This window comes from Hemitrygon akajei, chromosome 19 (assembly GCF_048418815.1).
Source record: "Hemitrygon akajei chromosome 19, sHemAka1.3, whole genome shotgun sequence".
In the NCBI taxonomy this organism is placed as follows: domain Eukaryota; kingdom Metazoa; phylum Chordata; class Chondrichthyes; order Myliobatiformes; family Dasyatidae; genus Hemitrygon; species Hemitrygon akajei.
This window is the reverse complement of record NC_133142.1, coordinates 74,096,128-74,119,219: the sequence shown is the minus strand read 5'-3', so window position 1 is coordinate 74,119,219 and position 23,092 is coordinate 74,096,128. Positions and strand designations below refer to the sequence as shown.

General features: G+C 40.9%; 1 protein-coding gene across 12 annotated transcripts in view; it reads right to left on the bottom strand.

The window, feature by feature from the left end:
* The window catches only part of LOC140742071 (uncharacterized), a 42,138-nt gene that overhangs the window by 10,640 nt on the left and 8,406 nt on the right, over positions 1-23,092 (bottom strand). For 4 of the 12 annotated variants that reach the window (XR_012102202.1, XM_073072868.1, XM_073072878.1 and 1 more), the window contains exons 1-2: positions 14,711-14,817; positions 11,510-11,593 (exon numbers count right to left, since the gene is read on the bottom strand). Coding sequence is in view for 10 of the 12 variants with exons in the window: in XM_073072868.1 (XP_072928969.1) it covers positions 11,510-11,593; positions 14,711-14,713 (87 nt within the window). In the remaining 2 variants the exon portion in view is untranslated. Of the gene's footprint in view, positions 1-11,509; positions 11,594-13,775; positions 13,856-14,449; positions 14,566-14,710; positions 14,818-14,840; positions 15,103-15,228; positions 15,249-15,314; positions 15,413-23,092 lie in introns of those variants that run through there. The other 8 variants (XR_012102203.1, XM_073072871.1, XM_073072875.1 and 5 more) reach the window with 6 other exon arrangements.

Below are 23,092 nucleotides of genomic sequence, written 5' to 3'. Positions count from 1 at the left end.
AAGACAAATTGTCCTATTAGGAGCCAACATTGACTCAATGGCTCAAATACATTCTTTAATTCTACAAAAATAAATGTATATTTTGATGTTTTAATCCTTCTTGCTATTCAAGAAAATCCTATAATGGTAGAAGTGATTGACGGCATTGTGGCACCATTGCCTTATAGAGCAGATGATGGTATAATCTGTAATATGAACAATTATGCCATCTGAAAATATTACCATGGCAACAACATCCTCTAAAGTTCAGCCTTCATTAATAATTATATTGATTTACACCTGTACATTTTCTTTTAGAGAATCACTTTAGTTCATGGGAGTACATCAATGTTATTGTGCACTTATTAACTAATGAAGTATTGTCTTAATAAGGCACACTAATAAATTGGCTAATATGTTGAGACTTGAATACCTCAACAGCAATCACTCCATGTAGTATAATAACCTCTCTCACATTGCACACTTTGTGAGATAATGGGCTGAAATGGCCATCATTCTATAGAAAGCTGGCTTCACCATTCTATCCATGGGCAAGGTAGGACAGTGTGATCACTCGGATCGAGTACGATGTTGTCTACTGGTGGATCCTCAGGTGGTTGTAAAGGCTGATCCAGGATCCACATACTCTGGTGCAGCATGGACAAGTGTAAGTGGTGGATGTGGCTAGTGGTCGGGTCTTTTGGTTTGCAGTCTCTCCTTTTGTAGTCGCCACTTCTCAGAGGTTTTTCTCATGTACCGCGGCTCCCTCTTGAGCAGATTTCCTCCATGAGTATCTATTGAGTGCAATGTCTTCCCAGTTTTTCTTCTCTGAGTTTTGCATCAATGAAGAAGATGGTCACAAAGTGGAGGTACATCTCTCTGTTCATCCACCACTGGACCCAGCTCCGGGTTCATGGGTGGACCACAGATCTAAGGGTCTGATGCATCTTGGATCTGGTTCCTCAGCTTCATGCCACATATGGTTTTAAAGGTTTGCTTTATTTGTCGCATGAACACCGAAGCTTCAAGAAATGCATCATTATATCAATGAAGAACATATTCCAAGGAATGCTGGAGGTAGTCTGCAAGAACTGTATGTTTCTGGCACCAGCATAGCATGCCCATAACTTACTAACCCTAAACCTTTCATCTTTGGAATGTGGGAGGAAACCGGAGCACTTGACAGAAATCCACATGATCACATGGTCACCGTTTAAACTTCTTACAGATAGTGGTGGAAACTGACCCTGGGTCACTGACACTGTAAAGTGTTAAGTGTTATGGTGGTTGGTGTAACCCCATTCAACTGAATGAAATTGGCTGGCACTTTAAGAAGTTATGTGTGGGTATCTGTTTCTTACATTATTTATATTTATGACTTTAATTAATTTCTTAGAGGTTGTGTTGTATTCATTAACTACATTTAATTAAAAATAAAGAACTAAAACAGCATTTAAGTCTACTTGAATTGTTGTTGGTCTCAGAGATTTCAAAATAATTTTATTAACTCACAGCTTGAGGGAATTGGATGGAATCCTGCCCTCAGGTGCTGTGTGAGTGGAATTTTCAGAGCCTTGCTATGATCACTTGGGTTTCCTCCCACATCCCCAATAAACAAGCTGTTGTGACATGCCCTCTTCTCATTGTTACCATCAGGCAGGTGGTATGGGAGCCTGAAGCCACACACTCATTATTTCAGGAACAGCTTCTTCCCTTTTGTTGTCAGATTTCTGAATGGATAAATAATCCATGTATAGTAACTACCTAACTATTGTTTTCTTTTTTTTTCTATCTTTATATATTTTGTTAAGCGCTCAGCGTTTAACGTCATCATTGCCACAGTCCTGATTGATGAGCTACAGAACTTGGGCCTCTGTATCTCCCTCTGCAATTGGATCCTCAATTTCTAACCACAAGACCACAAGCTGTGTGGATTGGTGATAGTATCTCCTCCTCACTGACAATCAACACTGGCGCACCTCAAGGATGTGTGCTTCGCCCCCTGCTCTACTCCCTCTATACTCATGACTGTGTGGCTCGGTATAGATCAAATGCCATCTATAAATTTGCTGATGATACAACCATAGTTAGTAGAATCTCAGATGGAGATCAGAGGGAGTACAGGAGAAAGATATACCAGCTAGTGGAGTGGTGTCGCTGCAACAACCTTGCACTCAACATCAGTAAGACGAAAGGGCTGATTGTGGACTTCAGGAAGGGTAAGACGAGGGAACATGAACTAATCCTCATAGTGGGATTATAAGTGGAGAGAGTGAGCAGTTTCAAGTTCCTGGGTATGAAGATCTCTAACCTTGTCCCAACATATCGATGTAGCTATAAAGAAGGAAAGACGGCAGCCGTATTTCAAGAGTTTGAAGAGATTTGGTTTGTCACCTAAAACACTCGATAACTTCTATCAATGTCCCATGAAAAGCATTCTGACAGGCTGCATTACTGCCTGTCATAGGGTGGTGGGAGGGGGTGTTACTGCACAGGACTAAAAGAAAGTTGTAAAATTAGTCAGCTCCATCTTGGGTATAGCCTCCGTAGTATCCAAGATATCTTCAAGGAGTGGTAGTTCAGAAAGGCAATGTCCATTATTAAGGACCACCATCACCCAGGGCATACACTTTTCTTATTTCTACTATCAGGTAGGAGATACAGAAGCCTGAAGGCACACACTCAGTGATTCAGGAACAGCTTCTTCACCTCTGATTCCTAAATGGACATTCAACCTGTGAACACTACCTCATTTAAAAAAAAATTATTACTTCTGTCTTCGCACTTTAAAAAAATCTATTTAGTATACATACATATACTTACTGTAACTGATTTACTTATTTATTTGTTTTTTCTTTCTATATTATTATGTATTGCATTGAACTGCTGCTGCTAAGTTTAACAAATTTCTCGACACATGCTGGTGATAATCAACCCGATTCTGATTCTGATTCCTTTTGCACTAGTTATTTAATTTTATATATACACACATCTTATTGTAATTTATTGTACTTTTTATTATGTATTGCAAAACAACATATTTCAAAGGTTCAAAGGTACAATTTAATGTCAGAGGAATGTATACAGTATAGTATACGAGGGGTTATTGATAAGTTTGTGGCCTAAGGTAGAAGGAGTCAATCTTAGAAAACCTAGCACATTTATTTTTCAACATAGTCCCCTCCTGCATTTACACACTTCGTCCAGTGGTCGTGGAACATACAGATCTTGGACCTCCAGAAAGTGTCCACAGCAGGGGTGATTGACAAGTTCATGGCCTGAGGTAGAAGGAGATGAGTTATACAGTTCTTGTTACATGCTCATGCAGGTCAACTCTTTGAATGATTATGCAGAAAGTTTGAAGTTAATTATTTATTTCCTTCTACCTTAGGCCATGAACTTATCAGTCACCCCGATGTTATTAACTGATGAGTTATTAACTTCAAACTTTCTGCATAATCACTCAAAGAGTTGAACTGCATGTGCATGTAACGAGAGCTGTATAACTCATCTCCTTCTACTTTAGGCCACAAACTTATCAATCACCCCTGCTGTGGACACTTTCTGGAGGTCCAAGATCTATATGCTCCACGACCGCTGGACTAAGTTTGTAAATGTAGGAGGGGATTATGTTGAAAAATAAATGTGCTAGGTTTTCTAAAATTGACTCCTTCTACCTTAGGCCATGAACTTATCAATCACCCCTCATACATCCTGAAATGCTTTTTCTCTGCAACCATCCACAAAAACAGAGGAGTGCCCCAAAGAATGAATGACAGCTAAATGTTAGAAACTCAAAGTCCCCCTCCAACTCCCCCTCCCACGTGTAAGCAGCAATGAGCAACAATCCCCCCCAAAAAAAAACATCGGCACCCACACCGAGCACTCAAGTGTGAGCAAAGCAGCAGTAAAGACACAGACTTGCAGTTACCCCAAAAACTTCACCTTTCACCCGGCACTCAACACACCACAGGTTCTCTCTCCCTAATAAGGGAGAGAGAGGTGTCTCCATTTTCCCAGCGAGCGGGGAGACATAACAAACAACTCGCTGGTTTACCATGTTAAAAGCCCACCAAGTTGCTTTTCTCGAGCTCTGTGCCCAAAAAATTGGGCACACAGTCGCAGATGTCCGGACTAATTTCACGATGTATGCCAGTGATATTAAACCTGATTCTGATTCTGAGTGCAGGCTAATGGCGAAATGAATCAAGGGGAAGTTGATGGGACAAAAATAATAAGCTCAGAGTTATAAGGATGTAAGGTAGAAGAGATAAGGTGAAATGAAATTGCTCCCTTGAAAGCTGATATCAACATGATGGGCTGAATGGCATAGTTCTGCACCTATGTCTTATGGTCTTGAAGGGAGAAGAGAACTGTGTGTGTGTGTGTGTGTGTGTGTGTATATACCAACAAGCTATCGAACAGTCAGGGTGATCATCTCAGGTACAGTTACCACTTGATATCTGCTGTGAGATGGGTGTAATGTCAAAGGGTTGAGTTTTATTAGAACAGCAGAGTCATAAATGGAAACAGTGTGAGAGGCAAACACAGGCTACATTGTACTTTCGCATGGGTCAGGTGGAATAACGATACTACCCCTCATTATGGTCCTTTGAACTCGGTTCCAACATCATCTGTAAGGAGTCTGTACATCCTCCCCGTGGAATGGATGGGTTTCTCCAGATGCTCTGGTTTCCTCCCACAATCCAAAGACGTACTTGTTAGTAGGTTAATTGGTCATTGTAAATTGTCCTGTGATTAAGCTAAAATTAAAGTGGGTGTTGCTGGGGTATGTGGCTGGAAGGATGATTCTGTGCTGCATCTCAATAAATAAAGTATCAGGTCAACGAGTTCCATTTCAGTTACTGACAGCAACAGACAAGAGCTATGTTATTTATACACAAAGTTAAACTCTCTGGATTATTTTCAACTGATCCAGATCTCCATTATGGACACTTATGGACATCTGCTATCACACAAAACTTAGAAAAGTCAGCATGTACAAGCTATCAATAATCCAAAGTATGTGCTTTACAACAATAAACACCATTTAAAATAATTTCATAAAAAATCCAAATAAAGAGAAATTTTTACAACTCATAATAGGTTAATAGAACTCAGCTGCGGGGTATTAAGAGGTGACTGCTTTCTTGCAGACATTTAACGGAAAATAATTTTTTTTTATGGAAAACTATACTGATAAATAAATACTGACAAACAATGTATGTGCAAAAGAAGATTGGGAACATGAGTTGTAAAGAGTCCTTGAAAGTGAGTCTGTAGTTTGTGGAATCAGTTCAGTGTTGTGGTAAGTGAAGTTGTCCACACTGGTTCAGGAGTCTGATGATTGTAGGGTAAAAGTGTTTGTGAACCTGATGGTGTGGGACCTAAGGATTCTGTTCCTCTGAGTAATGAGAAGAAAGCAAGGCCTGAAGATGGGGATCCTTGATGATGGATGATGGGGATCCTTGATGATGGATGATGGGGATCCTTAATGATGGATGATGGGAATCCTTGATGATGGATGATGTGAATCCTTGATGATGGATGATGTGAATCCTTGATGATGGATGATGTGAATCCTTGATGATGGATGATGGGAATCCTTGATGATGGATGCTGCTTTCTTGAGGCAATGCTTCATTGGCAGTAAATGTACTCAAATGTGTAAATGATGTGGAGATTTTACAAGTTATAGGACCACTGAAGAGACTAAATGACTACAATGTGTTAGCATGATAACTTAGTCCTGCATTCTTCAAATGGTCTTTGACTTAGCACAAATCTACATGTGTGGGTAGGACCAATGCTAGGAACAACAATAAAGTTGTGGTAAGAGAGAAAACAATCCTGGTTTAACAAGTGCAGAGCTTGTTAAAGATTCATGATTAACAGGGAGTTGCCCAGAGTTCACTTTCCACAAGATCTCCCACAAGATATTTTAAAACTATCTTTTAAAATATAGTTTCATGTTAGTAATAGTGACCAGGAAATTGCCATATTGTCACTAAAACTGAATGATTCACTTATGTCTTTCTGAGAAGGAAACACAGTCCTTTTCCAATCTGGGTTTTTTGTAAACTCAAAAGGTTAATTCAATTATCCTTACAAATATATGAACAAGCTAATTGGTAGTCGCAAGCTGTTATCAACACACTGTCGGAGCCCCTTCATCAGAAGGACTGCAGCTGTTTAATACAGTTTTTCACAACTATCATCATGAGTGCGGTTGAGTAAGAGTAATAAATGCCAGCCTCAACACTGTTGTCCACAGTGTTGAATTAAGACAAATAATGACCCTTTATGCTACAATGAAATGTACTTTCTTAATCTTGTGCAATTACCTTGTCTGGTTCTCCCACATGCTGGATAATGGTACAGGAACCTGAAGACACACACACAACATTTTCGGAACAGCTTCCTCCCCTGCACCATCAGACCATTAGATTTCTGAATGGATGGGGAACCCATGAACTCTGCTTCAGTATTTTTCTCTCTCTTTTTGCACTGCTTCTTTCATATATACAATTCTTAGTGTAATTTATAGATTTATAGTTATTATTATGTATTGCAATGTAATGCTGCCACAAAGCAACAAATTTCACAGTATACACCAGTGATATTAAACCTGATTCTGATTCTGAAGAGAAGACATTGAAATAGATACAGGGAACATAAGAAAGACAATTTCCAGTTTAAAACACCATAGCGTCACAGAAAGTCAAGCAGCTGAGTTTATGTACTCAAAGAAATACAGACTTGGGGAATTGATTATGGTCTACAAATCCATGAATGTACAAGATGATATGCACATTACTAAATCCATTTTTGTCTATGTAATTGGTTTAAATAGTGAACAGGAGGTAATTAGAAAGGCTAACAGAATGTTATTATTCTTAAACACAGAAACATAGAAAACCTACAGCGCTATACCGGCCCTTTAGCCCACAAAGCTGTGCCGAACATGTACTTGCTGGGAATGAATATAAGAGTGGTTATGCTCCAGCTATTTAGGACTCTGGTTTGGGAAGACATTCTGAAATTCTAAATTAACTCTATTTGCCACTCATTCAGTGAAATGTGTCATTTGCATCAAGAACGTGCTGGAGGCAGCCCAGGAGCGTCACTATACTTCTGGTGCCAACATCGCATGCCCACAACTTACTAACCCTAACTCATATGCCTTTGGAACGTGGGAGGAAACGGAGCACCTGGAGAACACCCATGCATTCATGGGGAGAGGCTACAAACCCCTTACAGACAGCAGGAGGAATTAAACCCCAATCTTACAGTTTACACTGTAAAGCATTATGCTAACCACTACATGACCATGCCACCATTTCGTACTCATTAAATAAGGAAAATAAATAGTTTGGCTATTTGATCTTTTTTTAAACAAGCAAGCCTGACTTCTGGTGCAGAGGACACTAATCAATTGTGTTGGAATAAGTACTATTAAGTGGAGAACAATATCATTCCAGAACTAGGCACCAACATTAGAAAAACAGAGTCAATGTGGTCTCCTGGATTTACCTCTATAATTTGGAAGGAGTAGAAAGCAATCTTACGGATTTTCCTGTCCTGCCACCTGAAACCAGTTAAGAGCTGGGAAGTGTGCTGATGCAATAACCAAATACCAGTTAAATGCTTGGGACCAGCTAACAGGTTGTTTATTCAGTTTAGAATGCTCAAATGTTTCAATCCAGTTGTTAACTTTCATTCAAGCTTCTCATTTGACTTGTGTTCAATTATGTGCTATCTTCCAAGTCATTTCCTCCTCCCCAGTCTGCTCCACAGCTCTATCTGTTAAGACATTGACAAAGAGTGAAAATTCTTAGACTGGAATCTGGTATTATTTATACATTGGCCTCCAGTTTAAGATGATGCTGGTGAAGTACAACAAAGACTTGCAGGCAGCAAAAACAACTATTAACTACCTCATTAATCACACGTTTTCTCAAAAATGTTTCGATGTTTCTAAAAATGATCACTGCAAACAGTAGAATGTATCTCACAAAGTACACTGCAGATGCTGTGGTCAAATCAAGATGTACAAACAAGCTGGATGAACTCAGCAGGTTGGGCATCATCCGTTGAAAGAAGCCTTCTTTCAATGGATGCTGCCCGACCTGCTCAGTTCATTCAGCTTTTTTGTACGTCTTGAGTAGAGTGTACCTTCCCTTTCAGAGTCAACCTCTTGAAGCATCAAAATGACCTGACACCTTTGTGGTTTGAACTGAAGTCTAAAAGGTGCAGGTCAGATGTGATGTGGCGTGTGCAGGCCAAATTGAGGCAGTGGGGCCTGGGCCTGGGCCTGGGCCTGAGAGCAGGGAACTAGACAATGTTTATCTTCTGGAGTGGACTTGGAAGCAATTTGAAGTGGTTGAACCGAGGGGAGGCAGAATCCAGGCCTAAGAGCAAGGAACTAGCTCAAGTTTGACCAATTTAAGTGGCGTGCCAAATTGGAAAGTTGGGTATGGGCTGAATTGAGGTGGCAGATCCCAGGCCCAGGTCCGTGAGTGAGGAATGACCTGCTGTTTGGCTGATTTAAGCACCAGGCCAGATCGAAAAAGTCAGGGTGTCAAGGGTGACGATAAGGGATGGGCTGGTGTTCAGCTTGGTGCTGTGTGATGTTTGCTTGTTTTTGTGTTGAATTGAGACTGTGGCCTGCAATTATCTGGCTACTGGATTGGCTGTGACCGACTTTGTGGCTGTAAACACAGACTTCTGTGAATTTCAGCTCTGAAAGTTATTTGCTTACTTTAATTTTCATGATTATTTTCCCCTGCACATTGGCTGTTTGATGGTCCTTTTTTTAAAATCAGCTCTATTGAGTTTCTTTGCTTTGTGGCTACCTGTAAGGAAATGAATCTCAAGATACTATATACATAATTTGAGAATAAAGGTTCTTTGAGCTCTGAATTTTTTGAACATTGTGGCTCTGATGTGTGCTCATAATCAATGTTTGCTAAAATAACTTCTTCTCTACAGAAATGGAATCAATCTAAACAGTCTGGAAAAAAATCTTTAATGAGCCATTGAGGGAAAATACACAATGATCACACTCACCTCAATGGTACATTCAGTAAAGGTGGACCCATTAATACAAATGGATTTCAGAAGGCCTTTAATCTGAAACATTAATTTAGTTTTCCTGTTCACATACGCTGGTTGCCCTGCTGGATGTTTCTATTTATAACCTCTGATAATTTCTCTGATTGCTAACCTAACTCAGAGTAACAGCTTGGTTAGCTGTGGTTCCTCAGGGGTCTGTGTTGGAAGCGCTTCTTTTCACCTTATGTGTCAATGATTTGGATGATGGCTTTATGCCCAAATTTGTGGATGTTACAAAGATAGGAGGAGGGCCGGGTAGTGTTGGGGAAGCAGGGAGTCTGCAGAAGGACTTATACAGATTAAGAAAATGGGCAAAGAAGTGGCAGATGGAATATAGTGTTGGGAAGTGTATGGTCATACAACTTGGAAGAAGGAAAACGGACATAGACTATTTCCTAAATGGAGAGCAAACTCAGCAATCAGAGGTACAAGAGTCCTCATGCAGGATTCCCTAAAGATTCCAGGTTATTTTGCTGCTAAAGAAGGCAAATGCAATGTTAGCAGTCATTTGAAGAAGACTAGAATATAAAAGCAAGGATGTAATGCTGAGACTTTATAAGGCATTGGTCTGACCGCACTTGGAGTTTCGTGAGCAGTTTTGGGCCCCTTATCTAAGAAAGAATATGCCGGAATTGGAGAGGGTCCAAAGGAGGTTCACTAGAAATATCCTGGGAATAAAAGAGTTAATGTATGAGGAGCATTTCATTGAAACCTACTGAATATTGAAAGACCTAGATAGAGTGGATATGGAGAGGATGTTTCCTATAGTGGGGGGAACCCCACAGCCTCAGAATACAAGGCCATCCCTTTACAACAGAGATGAGGAAGAATTTCTTTCACTAGAGAGTGATGAATCTGTGGAACTCATTGCCACAGATGACTGTGAATGCCAAGTCACTGGGTATATTTAAAGAGGAAGTTGATAGTTTCATGATTAGTCAGGGCATCAAAGATTATGGAAAAAGGGCAAGAAAATGGGGCTGAGAGGGATAATAAATCAGCCATAATGGAATGGTGGAATAGACTTGATGGGTAAAATGGCCTAATTCTGTTTCTATAACTTATGGTTTATTAGTACATATCTGAATGTTGCCTAGGTGTAAATGTATACGGAATATATTGCTTCAACTGCTGAGAATTTTTAAATGGAATTAAGCATGAAGCAGTTATCAAAATACGAACATTACTTTAGACTTCAGGTGGGAGGACAGCCATAGATGAAACAGTGAAAAACAGGTACAGTTAATTCTCTGAACTGAGGAGCTTGGGGTGAGATGTCTAATCACCAACAACCCTGTATATTCAATATAAATGGCTTGTTTCAGTGTTTATCAGGGAAATAAACACAGTGTGTGTGTGAATGCAAGCGATTCTGCAGATGCTGAGAATGTTGAGCAATGAGAGAGAGGTAGGCCCTCTGTTGATTGGGATCAACTTGGATGTTGCATCCTAGCTGCTTACTCTAATACACAAGCCAGTACACAAGCAGGGCAGCACGACATGGAGAGCAAACTGTTGCCCGTGCAGCAGGCTCCCCTCTCCACACAGCTGGTGAAGCCAAAGGAACGGCAGAGACCGATACAGTTTGGCACCAGTGGTGTTGCAGGAGTTAACAGCCAGTGTTGAACTCAACAATGTACGAGGCATGATCACATAGATTAGATAGCAACAAGCTTGGCCCAAGAAGCAGGTTTTAAGGTTTTAAGGCCTTGGGACTTCAGCTTTGGATTTTTCTTGGGGGTTTAATCCTAAAGCCTTCCCCATGAGTTGGTATATCTGAAAGGCATTGGAGGTTTCAGTTAAGAGTTTTTCTTCTCCTAGATGAGCTGTCAACTATGGCTGATGAGCCGGATCTGTCCGAAATTGCTGCTTTTAAGGCATCAGTAACCTGGCTTTGCTTCTTCTCCTGGCAATAGGAACAGTTCCACTGAGCTTAGTAGCTAGGCCACACTTGAAGGCCAAGAGTTGGACTTGGTTGGCAGAGGCTAGTTGAGATACATACCATTAGGAATCTGTAATAAATAGTGGGAGCTTATCCCTACCAAACCCCACCTCCCCCCCCCCCCCCCACCCTGCTATGATAATCTTGAGGAATCCTTGAGTAATACCCACACATAAATGTTGGAGGAACTCAGCAATTCAGGCAGCATCTGTGGAGGGAAATGAAGAGTTGACGTTTCAGGCCAAGGCCCTTCATCAAGAACTGGAAAGGAAGGGGGAAGATACCAGAATAAGAAGATAGGGAAGGGGAAGGAGTAAAAACTAGAAGATGATAGGTGAACCAGGTGGATGGGGAAGGTAAAGTGCTAGAGAAGAAAACACCACATATGATTTATAATACTCGTTTATAATATACGAATAAACATTTACAATACACATATGATTTATAATAAAAATGCCCACGCATTTGACTTACCTTGCTGAATGATATTGCCTCTTCCTCAGCATCAACTCGTCCACTTTGCTGAGCATCCATGGACCACATCTTCTTACTGTAACTCTATAGATGCAAATCACATTGATAAGTTTTCAGCAAAATATTTCTTCCAAACCTTGGAGCAAAACAAAAAGCACAGATTTACAAACCTACTGATTTAGGGAATTTAGGATTCTTAATGCCAATTAGTGAAACTATTTCCCATCTTTAGGATCCAGGATCAAAAGCTCTCGGTTTGAGGTAAAGCTTCCACAATTGGATTTTGATAATCTCATCTTCAGGAGAGCATTCCTACTCTATAAAACCAAAGTAGCTTATATCAAAGGCTGTTTGCCCATCACATCTTTGCTGGAGCACTTCAAAATAAATGCACTGCTGCACTATCATCCATCAGCTCTGTATTTTTCAAAGCTTTGAATCTTTAGCCATTTTTTTTCTTCAGGGACAGTGTGTTAATGTATTAAAATATCCCCAAGACATCTCACAGGAGAGTTCTCAAATAAAGTATGAGACTTAGATTAGATAGCAACAAGCTTGGCCCAAGTAGCAGATTTTAAGGTGCATCATAAATGAAGTGGAATTGAAAACTAGAGTATTTAAGGAGGACATTCCAGAACTTATGATATTTGTAGTTGAATGCATAGCTGTGTAATCAATGAAAATCTGAGAGGCGTGAGTGGTTAGAATTGGGCTCTTCCAGCCCAACAAGCTACCCAAATACACCAATGTGACCAATTAATCCACCAACCTCTACATCGTTGGAATGTGAGAGGAAACCAGAGCACCTGTAAGAACCCTCCCCCCCCACCCACACACAGGACAATATATAAACTCCTTACAAACAGCAATGAACCAGGGTTGCAAGTGCTGTAATAGTGTTACGCTAACTGCTACGCTACCTTGCCAGGCCAATTAGATGAAGACAAAGATTTCAGGAGCTTGTATAGCCAGACATTTTCCAGAGCTTAGTGTTCTGAACTTCAACAAGTCTCTTTGTTAAGAAAGATCTCCAAACAACTCCTTTACATTTCAAACCATACTGGACATCTATGAACATATAAAATGGACTATAGTCTAATACTGTGAATTTTGATACATTTGACATATTTATCGTGGGTACTACAAATTTGTCAATTAACCTAGAATGTAGGGACACAGCGGTTTTACAACTTTCTCATCCTCTTCCTCCTGAATTTCAAGAGCTAATTCCTTCAAGTATTTCCAAATTCATGCATCATCTTGTTGAAATTGAGACTCATTGCTATCCTCCAATAGATGCAGGTCAAGTGGGTTTATATTAACTCACACAACTCTCAAAAATGTAACGCGCAGTTGAAATCAGGTTAGCAGTGAGATTTTTAACCTCAAAAATGACTTTGTATTTGCTCATAGACAGCAAGATTTCTTTCCCTCTGTTTCCCCAAAATAATTTGCACTTGCAAGAGCAACACCTGATCTTGTACCCTTCACCCTGACTGGGAACTTTGACCTCTTCCTTGTGTGCACCTTAACTGCTTTGTCCATAATGATGAAGATTTGGTCACTCTCAGCTGTCAGATATTAATATGACTAGACTGCTACTGCAGAATTTTATCAAATCTTATGCTTAGCTGCTCACTGTTGCATTAGGGAGGCCGAGAAGGAACATGATTTTCAGATTTCTTCATGTCCTTAGGGATTCAGTGGCAATTTCCTACTAGAAGTTCATTGTAACTCCAGATGTGCTTGCTGGTGCTCCTGCACACTGAAAATGTCTCCTACTGGCCCTGTTCCTCACCAGCCTGTCTCACTTCTTCCATGTTCTCTTGGGAGTACGTTCCCACTTTTTTCCAATAATTGGACATCACGGTAGCATTGGGGTTAGCGTGGTGCTATAACAGCTCCTAGCATTGGAGTTCAGAGTTCAATTCTGTCATCATCTTTTGCACCATTCTCTGTAAATTCTAGAGACTGTTATGTGTGAGAGTCTCAGGAGATCAACAGGTTCTGAGATACTCAAACCATTCCGTCTGACACCAATCATTCTATGGTCAAAGTCACTTAGATCACATGTCTTACCCATTCTGATGTTAGGTCTGAACAACAATTGAACCTCCTGACCATGTCTGCACACTTTCATGCTGCCACATGATTGGCTGATTAGATATTTGCATTAACAAGCAGGTACACATGTGTACCTAATAAAATGGCCACTGTGTAAGTACTCATAATATCTTAAAGCACTGACAGCCAATTAAGTACACACCTTAGAGCAGGGGTGTCAAACTCATTTTAGGTCATGGGCCGGATTGAGCAAAATGCAGCTTCATGCGGGCCGGATCAGTCGGACGTGTGCGAACGCAGCTTTCGTTGCCTCCATTTTTTCAGCCTGCTCTCATGTGTCTCAGTCTCTGCTATAACTACAAAGTGTTTCACTTTACAAATTCCGTTTCTTATGAAGAAGACTGCCGAGCAAGACTGCCGAATAAACACTAAAAACCCTGAAAACCTGGTACCTGAATAAACTCAGCATTAGCCATATCATACACCATAGGCGCTTCGATTACTGGGGCCAGCTTTAATAGTAATTAGATATTATCTCGCGGGCCAAAGATAATTCCACCGCAGGCCGGATTTGGCCCGCGGGCCTTGAGTTTGACATATATGCCTTAGAGGAATTCAGGTTTCAACTCAAAATGTTAAATCCACTTCTCACTCCATAGATACTGCGTGATTTGCTGAGAAGCCACTACATTTTCTACTTTCGATTTACTTTGGTTGCTTTTCATCTTGCTGGATGTCCAAATACCCATCTTGGTCTCAAATACACTAACTTACCGATCATTCCGTATCTGACGGGGTAATTAATACTCTCTGAATTAACTGCTGGTGCTCTCCGTTAAGATATCATCAATCCACCCAATCTCAAACCTGTACAACCTCTCATCTCCTTCTGTCTTTTCCTTCTTCAATAGCTTCCTCTGTTCTCTTGAATCCGAAACTCATAAGCTTTCTGCAACTGTTGGCTCTGCTTCCTCACTTCTATCGTTCCGACTTTTGATAGCATTCTGTATAATGGGCCTTGGCCAAGGTTTATTACATTAAGTCACAGCTCTAGATGATCAAAACAAAGCAGAATATCTGATCATTGTAAACAAGATAGTCAAAAGAGAGGTAAAATTAATCTCGTTAGCTATTTACCATTACTGGCGAGTTTGCCCAATATTTCACTTTGTCACAACTGCATGCTGGCACTAATTCCCTTAAGAAACTTGCTGTTTACAATGGAAGTGGTATGCATTGTTTTATATCCTCCTGAACGAGCGCGTACCTGTCTGCTCAGTGTTGTATGTAGGTCGTTCTGCAATTCAATCCTCAGCAAAACCTTGTTTTGTCATTGCTATATGATCCGTAAACTCAGAGTTTTGTGCTCAAAAATCAGGAAACAAAGGAGAAAGACTCTTTGAAAACAAACACCTTCCACTTTCAACCAAAATTACATCATTTCCTTTGCTGTGCATTTAACAGGCCATTAGAGTATTCCCACAACAGGTTACTTTATGCAAATAAGCTTCACTTCCATTAACCACTTGACTTTTGAACTCCGCTCCCGTAAGAGGTGAAACAATAAAAAACGACACGACTTCTTCTAGGCAATCAAATATAGTGCTTATCAATACGCAAGCTTATAAAACATCGAATTGCATTGCTATATTTACTCAAATGCATTTGGCTTAAAACCTGAAGCAGAGATGTTTCAGCCTGGGTACCTTTGTGTGTAAATGTTTTATGTTCCGTAACTTACTGCGTAAACACATTGTGGACGAAAAGAAACATGTTTTAAAGAATCCTTGGCGACTCAGTATTCATTAGCTACTCTGTCAAACATTGTAAGGAGGTCTCTGATCCGTGCTAGCAGGTTGACATTCACCCGAGCAAGCAGACTACTCCACCTGGAAACAAGAAAATTAACCACAGTCCCCAGTGCTATTTGCAGCATAGTAACCCTGTTGCCATGGGTATGTTTATCCAGGAGTAGCAAAAGGAACGTAGAGTAAGAGAAAGAGAAAAAGTGAGCCAGGAAGAATGGAAGTAAAAATCTAACTCACCTACAATGTCGTCTCCAGAGATTAGAGCAGATGCTTTATTGGTGCAAAGAATTGGGACATCAGGAAGGGGAAATTGGAGAACACATACCACTCCTCATTGAGAAGTCATCAGTGGAAAGGGTGAGCAGAGGTAAGTTCCCGGGAGATAACATTTCCTGATAGAAAGGCTCCAATACACTGGATTGAGGAAAGCTACAGAGGGTTGTAGACTCAGCTAGCTCCATCATGGGCACTCGCCTCTACACCACTGGGGACAACTTCAAAAGGCAGTGCCACTAAAAAGTGGCATTCATCACTCAGGATGTTCACCATCTTTTCATTACTACCATCAGGAAGTGGGTACAGGAACTAGAAGACCCACACGCAATGTTTTAGGAATAGGTTAATTCTCTCCGCCATCAGATTACTGAATGGCGCATGAATCCATGAACACCTTGCTATTTATGAATTTATTTTTATTACAGCTTATAGTAATTTGTTATGCCTGACACAAAACAACAAGTTTCACGATCCATGTCAGTGACAATAAACGTAGCTCTGATTCTGATACGAGGTGTATGTTGAACTTGAGCAGAAAATGCTGGTAATGTTGATGGTTAGAGAGGAAATTCTGATGAATGATCAGTAACTTGAGATTGGAATATCCTCTCGCCAAGGAATCTGCCTGACCCGTGGAGTGTCCTCAGCAGCTTATGGTTTTACTTCAGGTTTCCAGATCTGCAATATTTGCTTTGAGTTGGATGTATCAGGTGGTTTTGTGCAGATAGTGTCAGAAGGAACACACACAAAATGTTGGAGGAAGGTCTTTGAGGGTTGACAAAGGACTCATGGTGAGTAGTTTTCTGCAAAGCTGAAGAATAACAAAAGTGTGCAGCAAAGTGGTAGAAGTTGTAACTGGACTGATGATTAAAAGATCATTTTGATCCTTAACAGCTGGAACAATTAAATACATCTGGAATAAAAACTTACTATGACCATGAAACTTCCAGATTGTCAGGAAATTTTTGCTGAATTTCATTAACAGCTTTCTCAGCCTAACCTACATGTAATTGTAAACCCATAGCAATATGTCTGCCTCCTAAATACTGTCTGCTCAGAAATGGCTGAGAAATCTAGTCATTATCATCAAACTAATACAATAAATAAGGATAAGAACAGAACTGAAAAGATCAGCCAACATCAAACCTGACACCTGATGCAGCAGAGGCAGAGATATATCCAAACCAATTGAGCCCAAGGTCAATAAGACCATAAAACAAAGGAGCAGATTCAGGCCATTCAGCCCATTGAGTCTGCTGTGCCATTCCATCACGACTGATCCTGGATCCCACTCAGCCCCATACACCTGCCTTCTTGCCAAATCCTTTGATACACTGACCGATCAGGAAACTGTCAACTTCTGTCTTAAATACACCCACTGACTTGGTTTCCACTGCTGTCTATGACAGAGCAATCCACGGATTCACTACTCTCTGGCTAAATAAAATTCCTCCTTTCCTCTGTTCTAAAACGTCAATTTTGAGGCTGTGCCATCTAGTTCTGGGTACCACCACCATAGGAAACATTCCTCTCCACATCCACCCCCTCTAGTCATCCTTATAATAATCAGGATTAGGAGCTTTGTCCCACAAACCAGTCAAACAGCAGACCGGGTGTTGTATGGCGTACCATTTCATTTAGTTAATATCCTTGAATCCCCTATCATTATGTCATAACTTCAATCTTGACTCCTGACTTCATGAAGTACTCATGACATTAAGCAAAACGTGAGCAAGAAACCCTCCTTTGCCAATCCCCGCTCATAATTCAGCCACTTGGAGCACTGCCTGCATAAGTTACTGATGCACACAAAATGTACTCTGGGCAAGGATTTCAATATCCATTACTAAAAATGGCTTCCTTCACTTCCCAAATGAGTTAATAAGAACATAAGAAATAGGAGCAGGAGTAGGTCATCCGGCCCATCGAGCCTGCCCCGCCATTCAATAAGATCATGGCTGATCTGTCCGTAAACTCAGCTCCATCTACCTACTTTTTCCTCATAGCTCTTAATTCCCCTACTATGTAAAAACCTATCTAACTGTATCTTAAATATATTTAGTGAAGAAGCCTCAACTGCTTCCCTGGGCAGAGAATTCCACAGATTCACCACCCTCTGGGAAAAACAGTTTCTCCTCATCTCCGTCCTAAATCTTCTCCCCTGAATCTTGAGGCAATGTCCTCTAGTTCTAGTCTCACCTACCAATGGAAACAACTTTCCTACTTCTATCTTATCTATCCCTTTCAAAATTTTGTATGTTTCTATAAGATCCCCCTCATTTTTCTGAACTCCAGAGAGTATAGTCCCAGGCAACTCAATCTCTCCTCATAGGTTAACCCCTTCATCCCTGGAATCAACCTGGTGAACCTCCTCTGCACTGCCTCCAAAGCCAGTATATCCTTCCTCGAGTATAGAGACCAGAACTGCACGCAGTACTCCAGGTGCGGCCTCACCAATACCCTGTACAGTTGCAGCATGACCTCCCTGCTCTTGAATTCAATCCCTCTAGCAATGAAGGCCAACATTCTGTTTGCCTTCTTAATAGCCTGTTGTACCTGCAAGCCAACTTTTTGCGATTCAAGAACAAGCACTCCCAAGTCCCTCTGCACAACAGCATGCTACAATCCTTCACCACTTAAATAATAATCTACTCCTCTATTATTCCTTCCAAAGTGGATGATCTTGCATTTACCAACATTGTATTCCATCTGCCAGACCTTGGCCCACTCACTTAACCTATCCATATCCCTCTGCAGACTCTCCACATCCTCTGTACAATTTGCTTTTCCACCCAGTTAGTGTCATCAGCAAATTTTGCTGCACTACACTCAGTCCCCTCTTCCAAATCATCAATGTAAATGGTAAACAGCTGCGGGCCCAGCACCGACCCCTGCGGTACCCCACTCACCACTGACTGCCAACCGGAGAAACACCCATTTATACCAACTCTCTGCCTTCTATCGGTTAACCAATCCACTATCCATGCCAATACACTTCCTCCAACTCCATGAATCCATATCTTATTTATAAGACTCTTGTGCGGCACCTTATCAAACACCTCTGGAAATCCATGTATACGACATCCACCTGTTCCCCTCTATCCACAGCACTCATTATGTCCTCAAAGAACTCCAGTAAGTTTGTCAAACAGGACCTGCCCTTTCTGAATCCATGCTGCATCTGTCTAATGGAACCACTCCTTTCTAAATGTTTCACTATTTCTTCCTTAATGACAGCTTCAAGCATTTTCCCGACTACAGATGTTAAGCTAACTGGCCTATAGTTGCCTATCTTTTGCCTGCATCCTTTTTTAAAAAGTGGTGTGACATTTGCTGTCTTTCAATCCACCAGGACCTGCCCAGAGTCTAGAGAGTTTTGATAAATGATTACCAACGCATCTACTATAACCTCCGCCAATAACCTCAGCACTCTGGGATGCATCCCATCAGGACCAGGGGACTTATCTACCTTCAGGCCCTCTAGTTTGCTCATCACTATCTCTTTAGTGACAGTGATTTTATCGAGGTCCTCATCTCCCATTTCATCCATAACATCCTTCTCTGGCATTTTAGACGTGTCCTCCACCGTGATGACTGACACAAAATAGTTGTTCAATGCCTCAGCCATATCCTTATCACCCAATATCAATTTCCACTTCTCGTCTTCCGAGGGCCCTACGTTGACTTTAGCCACCCTCTTCTGCTTTATATATTTATAAAAACTTTTGCTAACTGTTTTTATGCTTTGTGCTAATTTACTTTCATTCTCTATCTTCCTTTTCTTTATTTCTTGTCTAGTTGTTCCCTGTTGCTTTTTAAAGTTTTCCCGATCCTCCAGTCTCCCACTACTCTTTGCGACTTTGTAAACATGAGCTTTTAATTTGATACTAACTTTTATTTCCTTAGTTATCCAAGACTGTCTCTCCCCACACTTACTGTCCTTACTTTTGTCTGAAATATACTTTTGTGAAACTGTGAAAAATCTCTCTGAAAGTATTCCACTGTTCCTCAGCTGTCCTACCAAATAACCTGTGCTCCCAATCCACATTAGCCAACTCCTCCCTCATCCTGTTGTAGTCTCCCTTGTTCAAGCATAATACACTAGTTTTAAATCTAACTATTTCATCCTCCATCTGAATGCGAAATTCAATTGTACTATGATCACTCTTTCCAAGAGGATCCCCGACTACAAGATTGTTAATCTTACCAGTCTCATTGCACAGGACCAGATCTAAGATAATATTTTCCCTGGTAGGTTCACTAACATGCTGCTCAGGAAAGGCATCACGGATGCATTCTATGAAGTCCTCCTCAAGACTTCCTTGACCAACTTGATTCACCCAATCTATGTGGGAGTTAAAATCCCCCATGACAACTGCCATTCCGTTCTTACAGGCCTCAGTTACAGGCCTTGGTTAATCGCCTCTGCCATTGCAATATTTTTATTAGATGGCCTATAGACAACTCCCACCAGTGATTTTTTTCCTTTACTATTCTTAATCTCTACCCAGATGGACTCAACATTCTGCTCTGTAGATTTTATATTGTCTCTCATAATCGCCCTGATCTCATCCCTAATCAAGAGCGCCACCCCACCTCCTCTGCCTTCCTGCCTATCTTTCTGTATTACCTGATACCCTTGGATATTTAATTCCCAGTCATCTCCACCTTGCAACCAGGTTTCTGTAATGGCCACTAAATCATGTGCCTTGGTGCTGATCTGTGCCACAAGTTCACTAACCTTGTTTCTAATACTACGGGGGTTTAGATAAAGTGCCTCTATACTCATTGTCCTTTTAGAATCTAGTGACCTATGCGATTTTTGCAGTTTACTTTTATGCAATCTACTGTTAATTCTTTCTTCACTAACTCTAGCTTTGGTCTCAGTATCACTTCCCTCTTCTTTTCTGTGTGGGTTCCCATCCTCCTGCCATATTAGTTTAAAACCTCCCCAACAGCACTAGCAAACAATCTCCTAGGACATTGATTCCGGCCCTGCCCAGATGTAGGCCGTCCGGACGGTACTGGTCCCACCTCCCCCAGAAGCGGTTCCAATGCCCCAAGAATCTGAACCCCTCCCTCCTGCACCACTGCTCAAGCCACATACTCATTCTAGCTATCCTGCTATTCCAACTGGGGCTCGCACGTGGCACCGGTAATAATCCTGGGATGATTACCTTTGAGGTCCTACTCTTTAATTTGTCTCCTAACTCCCTAATTCAGATTGTAGGACCTCATCCCGCTTTCCTCCTATATCATTAGTACCTACAAGCACCACGACAGTCGGCTGCTCACCCTCCCCTTTCAGAATGCCCTGTAGCCTCTCTGAGACATCTCTGACCCTTGCACCCGGGAGGCAACACACCCATTTACGGCCACAGAAGCTCCTCTCTATTCCCCTTACCATGGAATCCCCTACCACAACAGCTCCGCCACTCTTTTTCTTGCCCTCATGCGCAGCAGAGCCACCCACGGTGCCATGATCCTGGCTACTGCTGCCTTCACCTGATGAGCCATCTCCCCCAACAGACTCCAAAGTTTGACGTTAAAAGAGAAACAAACAAAATGCTGGAGAAGCTCAGCATTTCAGACAGTATTTGTAGATGGAAATGGAAAGTCATTGTTTTGGACTTCATCTTGACCTGAAATGTTGACTGTCTGAAAGACCCGTTGAGCACAGCTACAAGACATGCTGTCACAGGAAAGCAGCATCAAGGGCCCCCAACATCCAGGCCATGTTCCTTGCAGCTGCCATTAGGAAGTGGTACAGGAGCCATAGGTCCCACAGCACCAGGTTCAAAAACCATCAGGCATCAGGCCCCTGAACAGGCATAGATAACTTCATTCACCTCAACGCTGAACTGATTCCACAACCTATGAACTCACCTTCAAGGACTCTACAATTCATGTTCTCAGTATTATTTATTTACTATTTTTTTGTATTTGTACTGATTGTCTTCTTTTGAACATTTATCAGCCTTTGTGTGCAGGTTTTCATTGCTTCTAATGTATTTCTTTGTTTTACTGTGAATGCCCTTAAAAATGCATCTGAGTAGTATATAGTATAAACTTACTTTGAACATTGACAACCAATAGATGAACTCTACAGAATGTAGTGAGGGAACAAACAGAAGTGAGAAATCGTCCAGCTCATTCTAACAGTGAATCCACATGAAGTGAATCTCAGGTGCTTGGAATCAGCGCACAATGTGTTAAGTCAAGTTATGAATGGATATGTCATGCTAAGTGATTACATTAGATTCTGGGGGAGTCTAGGGCCGACATATTTCTATAGAATGAGGGAAGAAACAGAACAACTGAAAGCCTTCGGAAAGCAATATCATGAAATAATAAAATGATTGGAAGAGGCCAAGAGATAATAGAGATTGAAAAGGCAATAACTACAGCATTAAAATGATTATTGGAGATTAGAAAACTGCCGTACATTATTAAGTTCATGCTTGTTATTCTATTATCACAGAGTGTGCCTTGGTTCTATTGGTGATATGTATGGAATAGACGTTTGATATGAAAAATTTACTAGTGTATTTTGTACACCTGCGGTTAAAATGTCTGGAGCTTGATAAATCCCTGAATATTTATATGTGAGAGAGTGCTAACCTTACAATTGCAGGTTAAAAACGAATCAGAGCGATAAAACAACCTGAAACTCGCTGTGCTTTCTGCTGCAGGTCCAGTTAGTTAGTTTACTTACTTTTTGTTTATTGATTGATCGAGATACAGTGTGGAATAAGTCCTTCTGGACCTTTGAGCCACACTACCCAGCAACCCCTGATGTAACCCTAGCCTAATTTACAATGATCAATTAACCAACCTATAGGTACATCTTTGATCTATGGAAGGAAACCAAGCACCTGCAAGAAACCCATGTGGTCACGGGGAGAATGTAGTTGGTCATAACAGACATACAAACTACAAATTTGGAGCAGGAACAATTGGTACACTTATTGTATTAAAGACCGCTGAACAGTTCTTGTAGCTACAAAGTCCTATTTTCATTATGAGAACATGCATTGTGTATTTCTGATTACCATGATTGATGGGATTGATTCAGAATAGGTCAGCTCTTTCAAAACCAGGCTTTCAAGAGCTTCTGTGAGTTATCAGCAACGGCTGTCAATGTCAAAATCAAAGTCAAGTTTGTTATCAAAGTACATGCACTATATGTTACCATACACTACTTTGAGATTCATTTTCTTCCATGCATTTACAGGAAAATAATGAAATACAATAGGATTTACACAAAATATTTATACAGAAACAAAGACTGATAAACAATTAATGTGCAAAGGATGTTGAATTCTGCAATTACAAAAATAATACTGAGAACATGAGTTGTAAAATGTCGTTAAAAGTGAGTCTGTAGGTTGTAGAATTTGTTCAACATTGTGGTGAGTGAATTATCCATATTAGA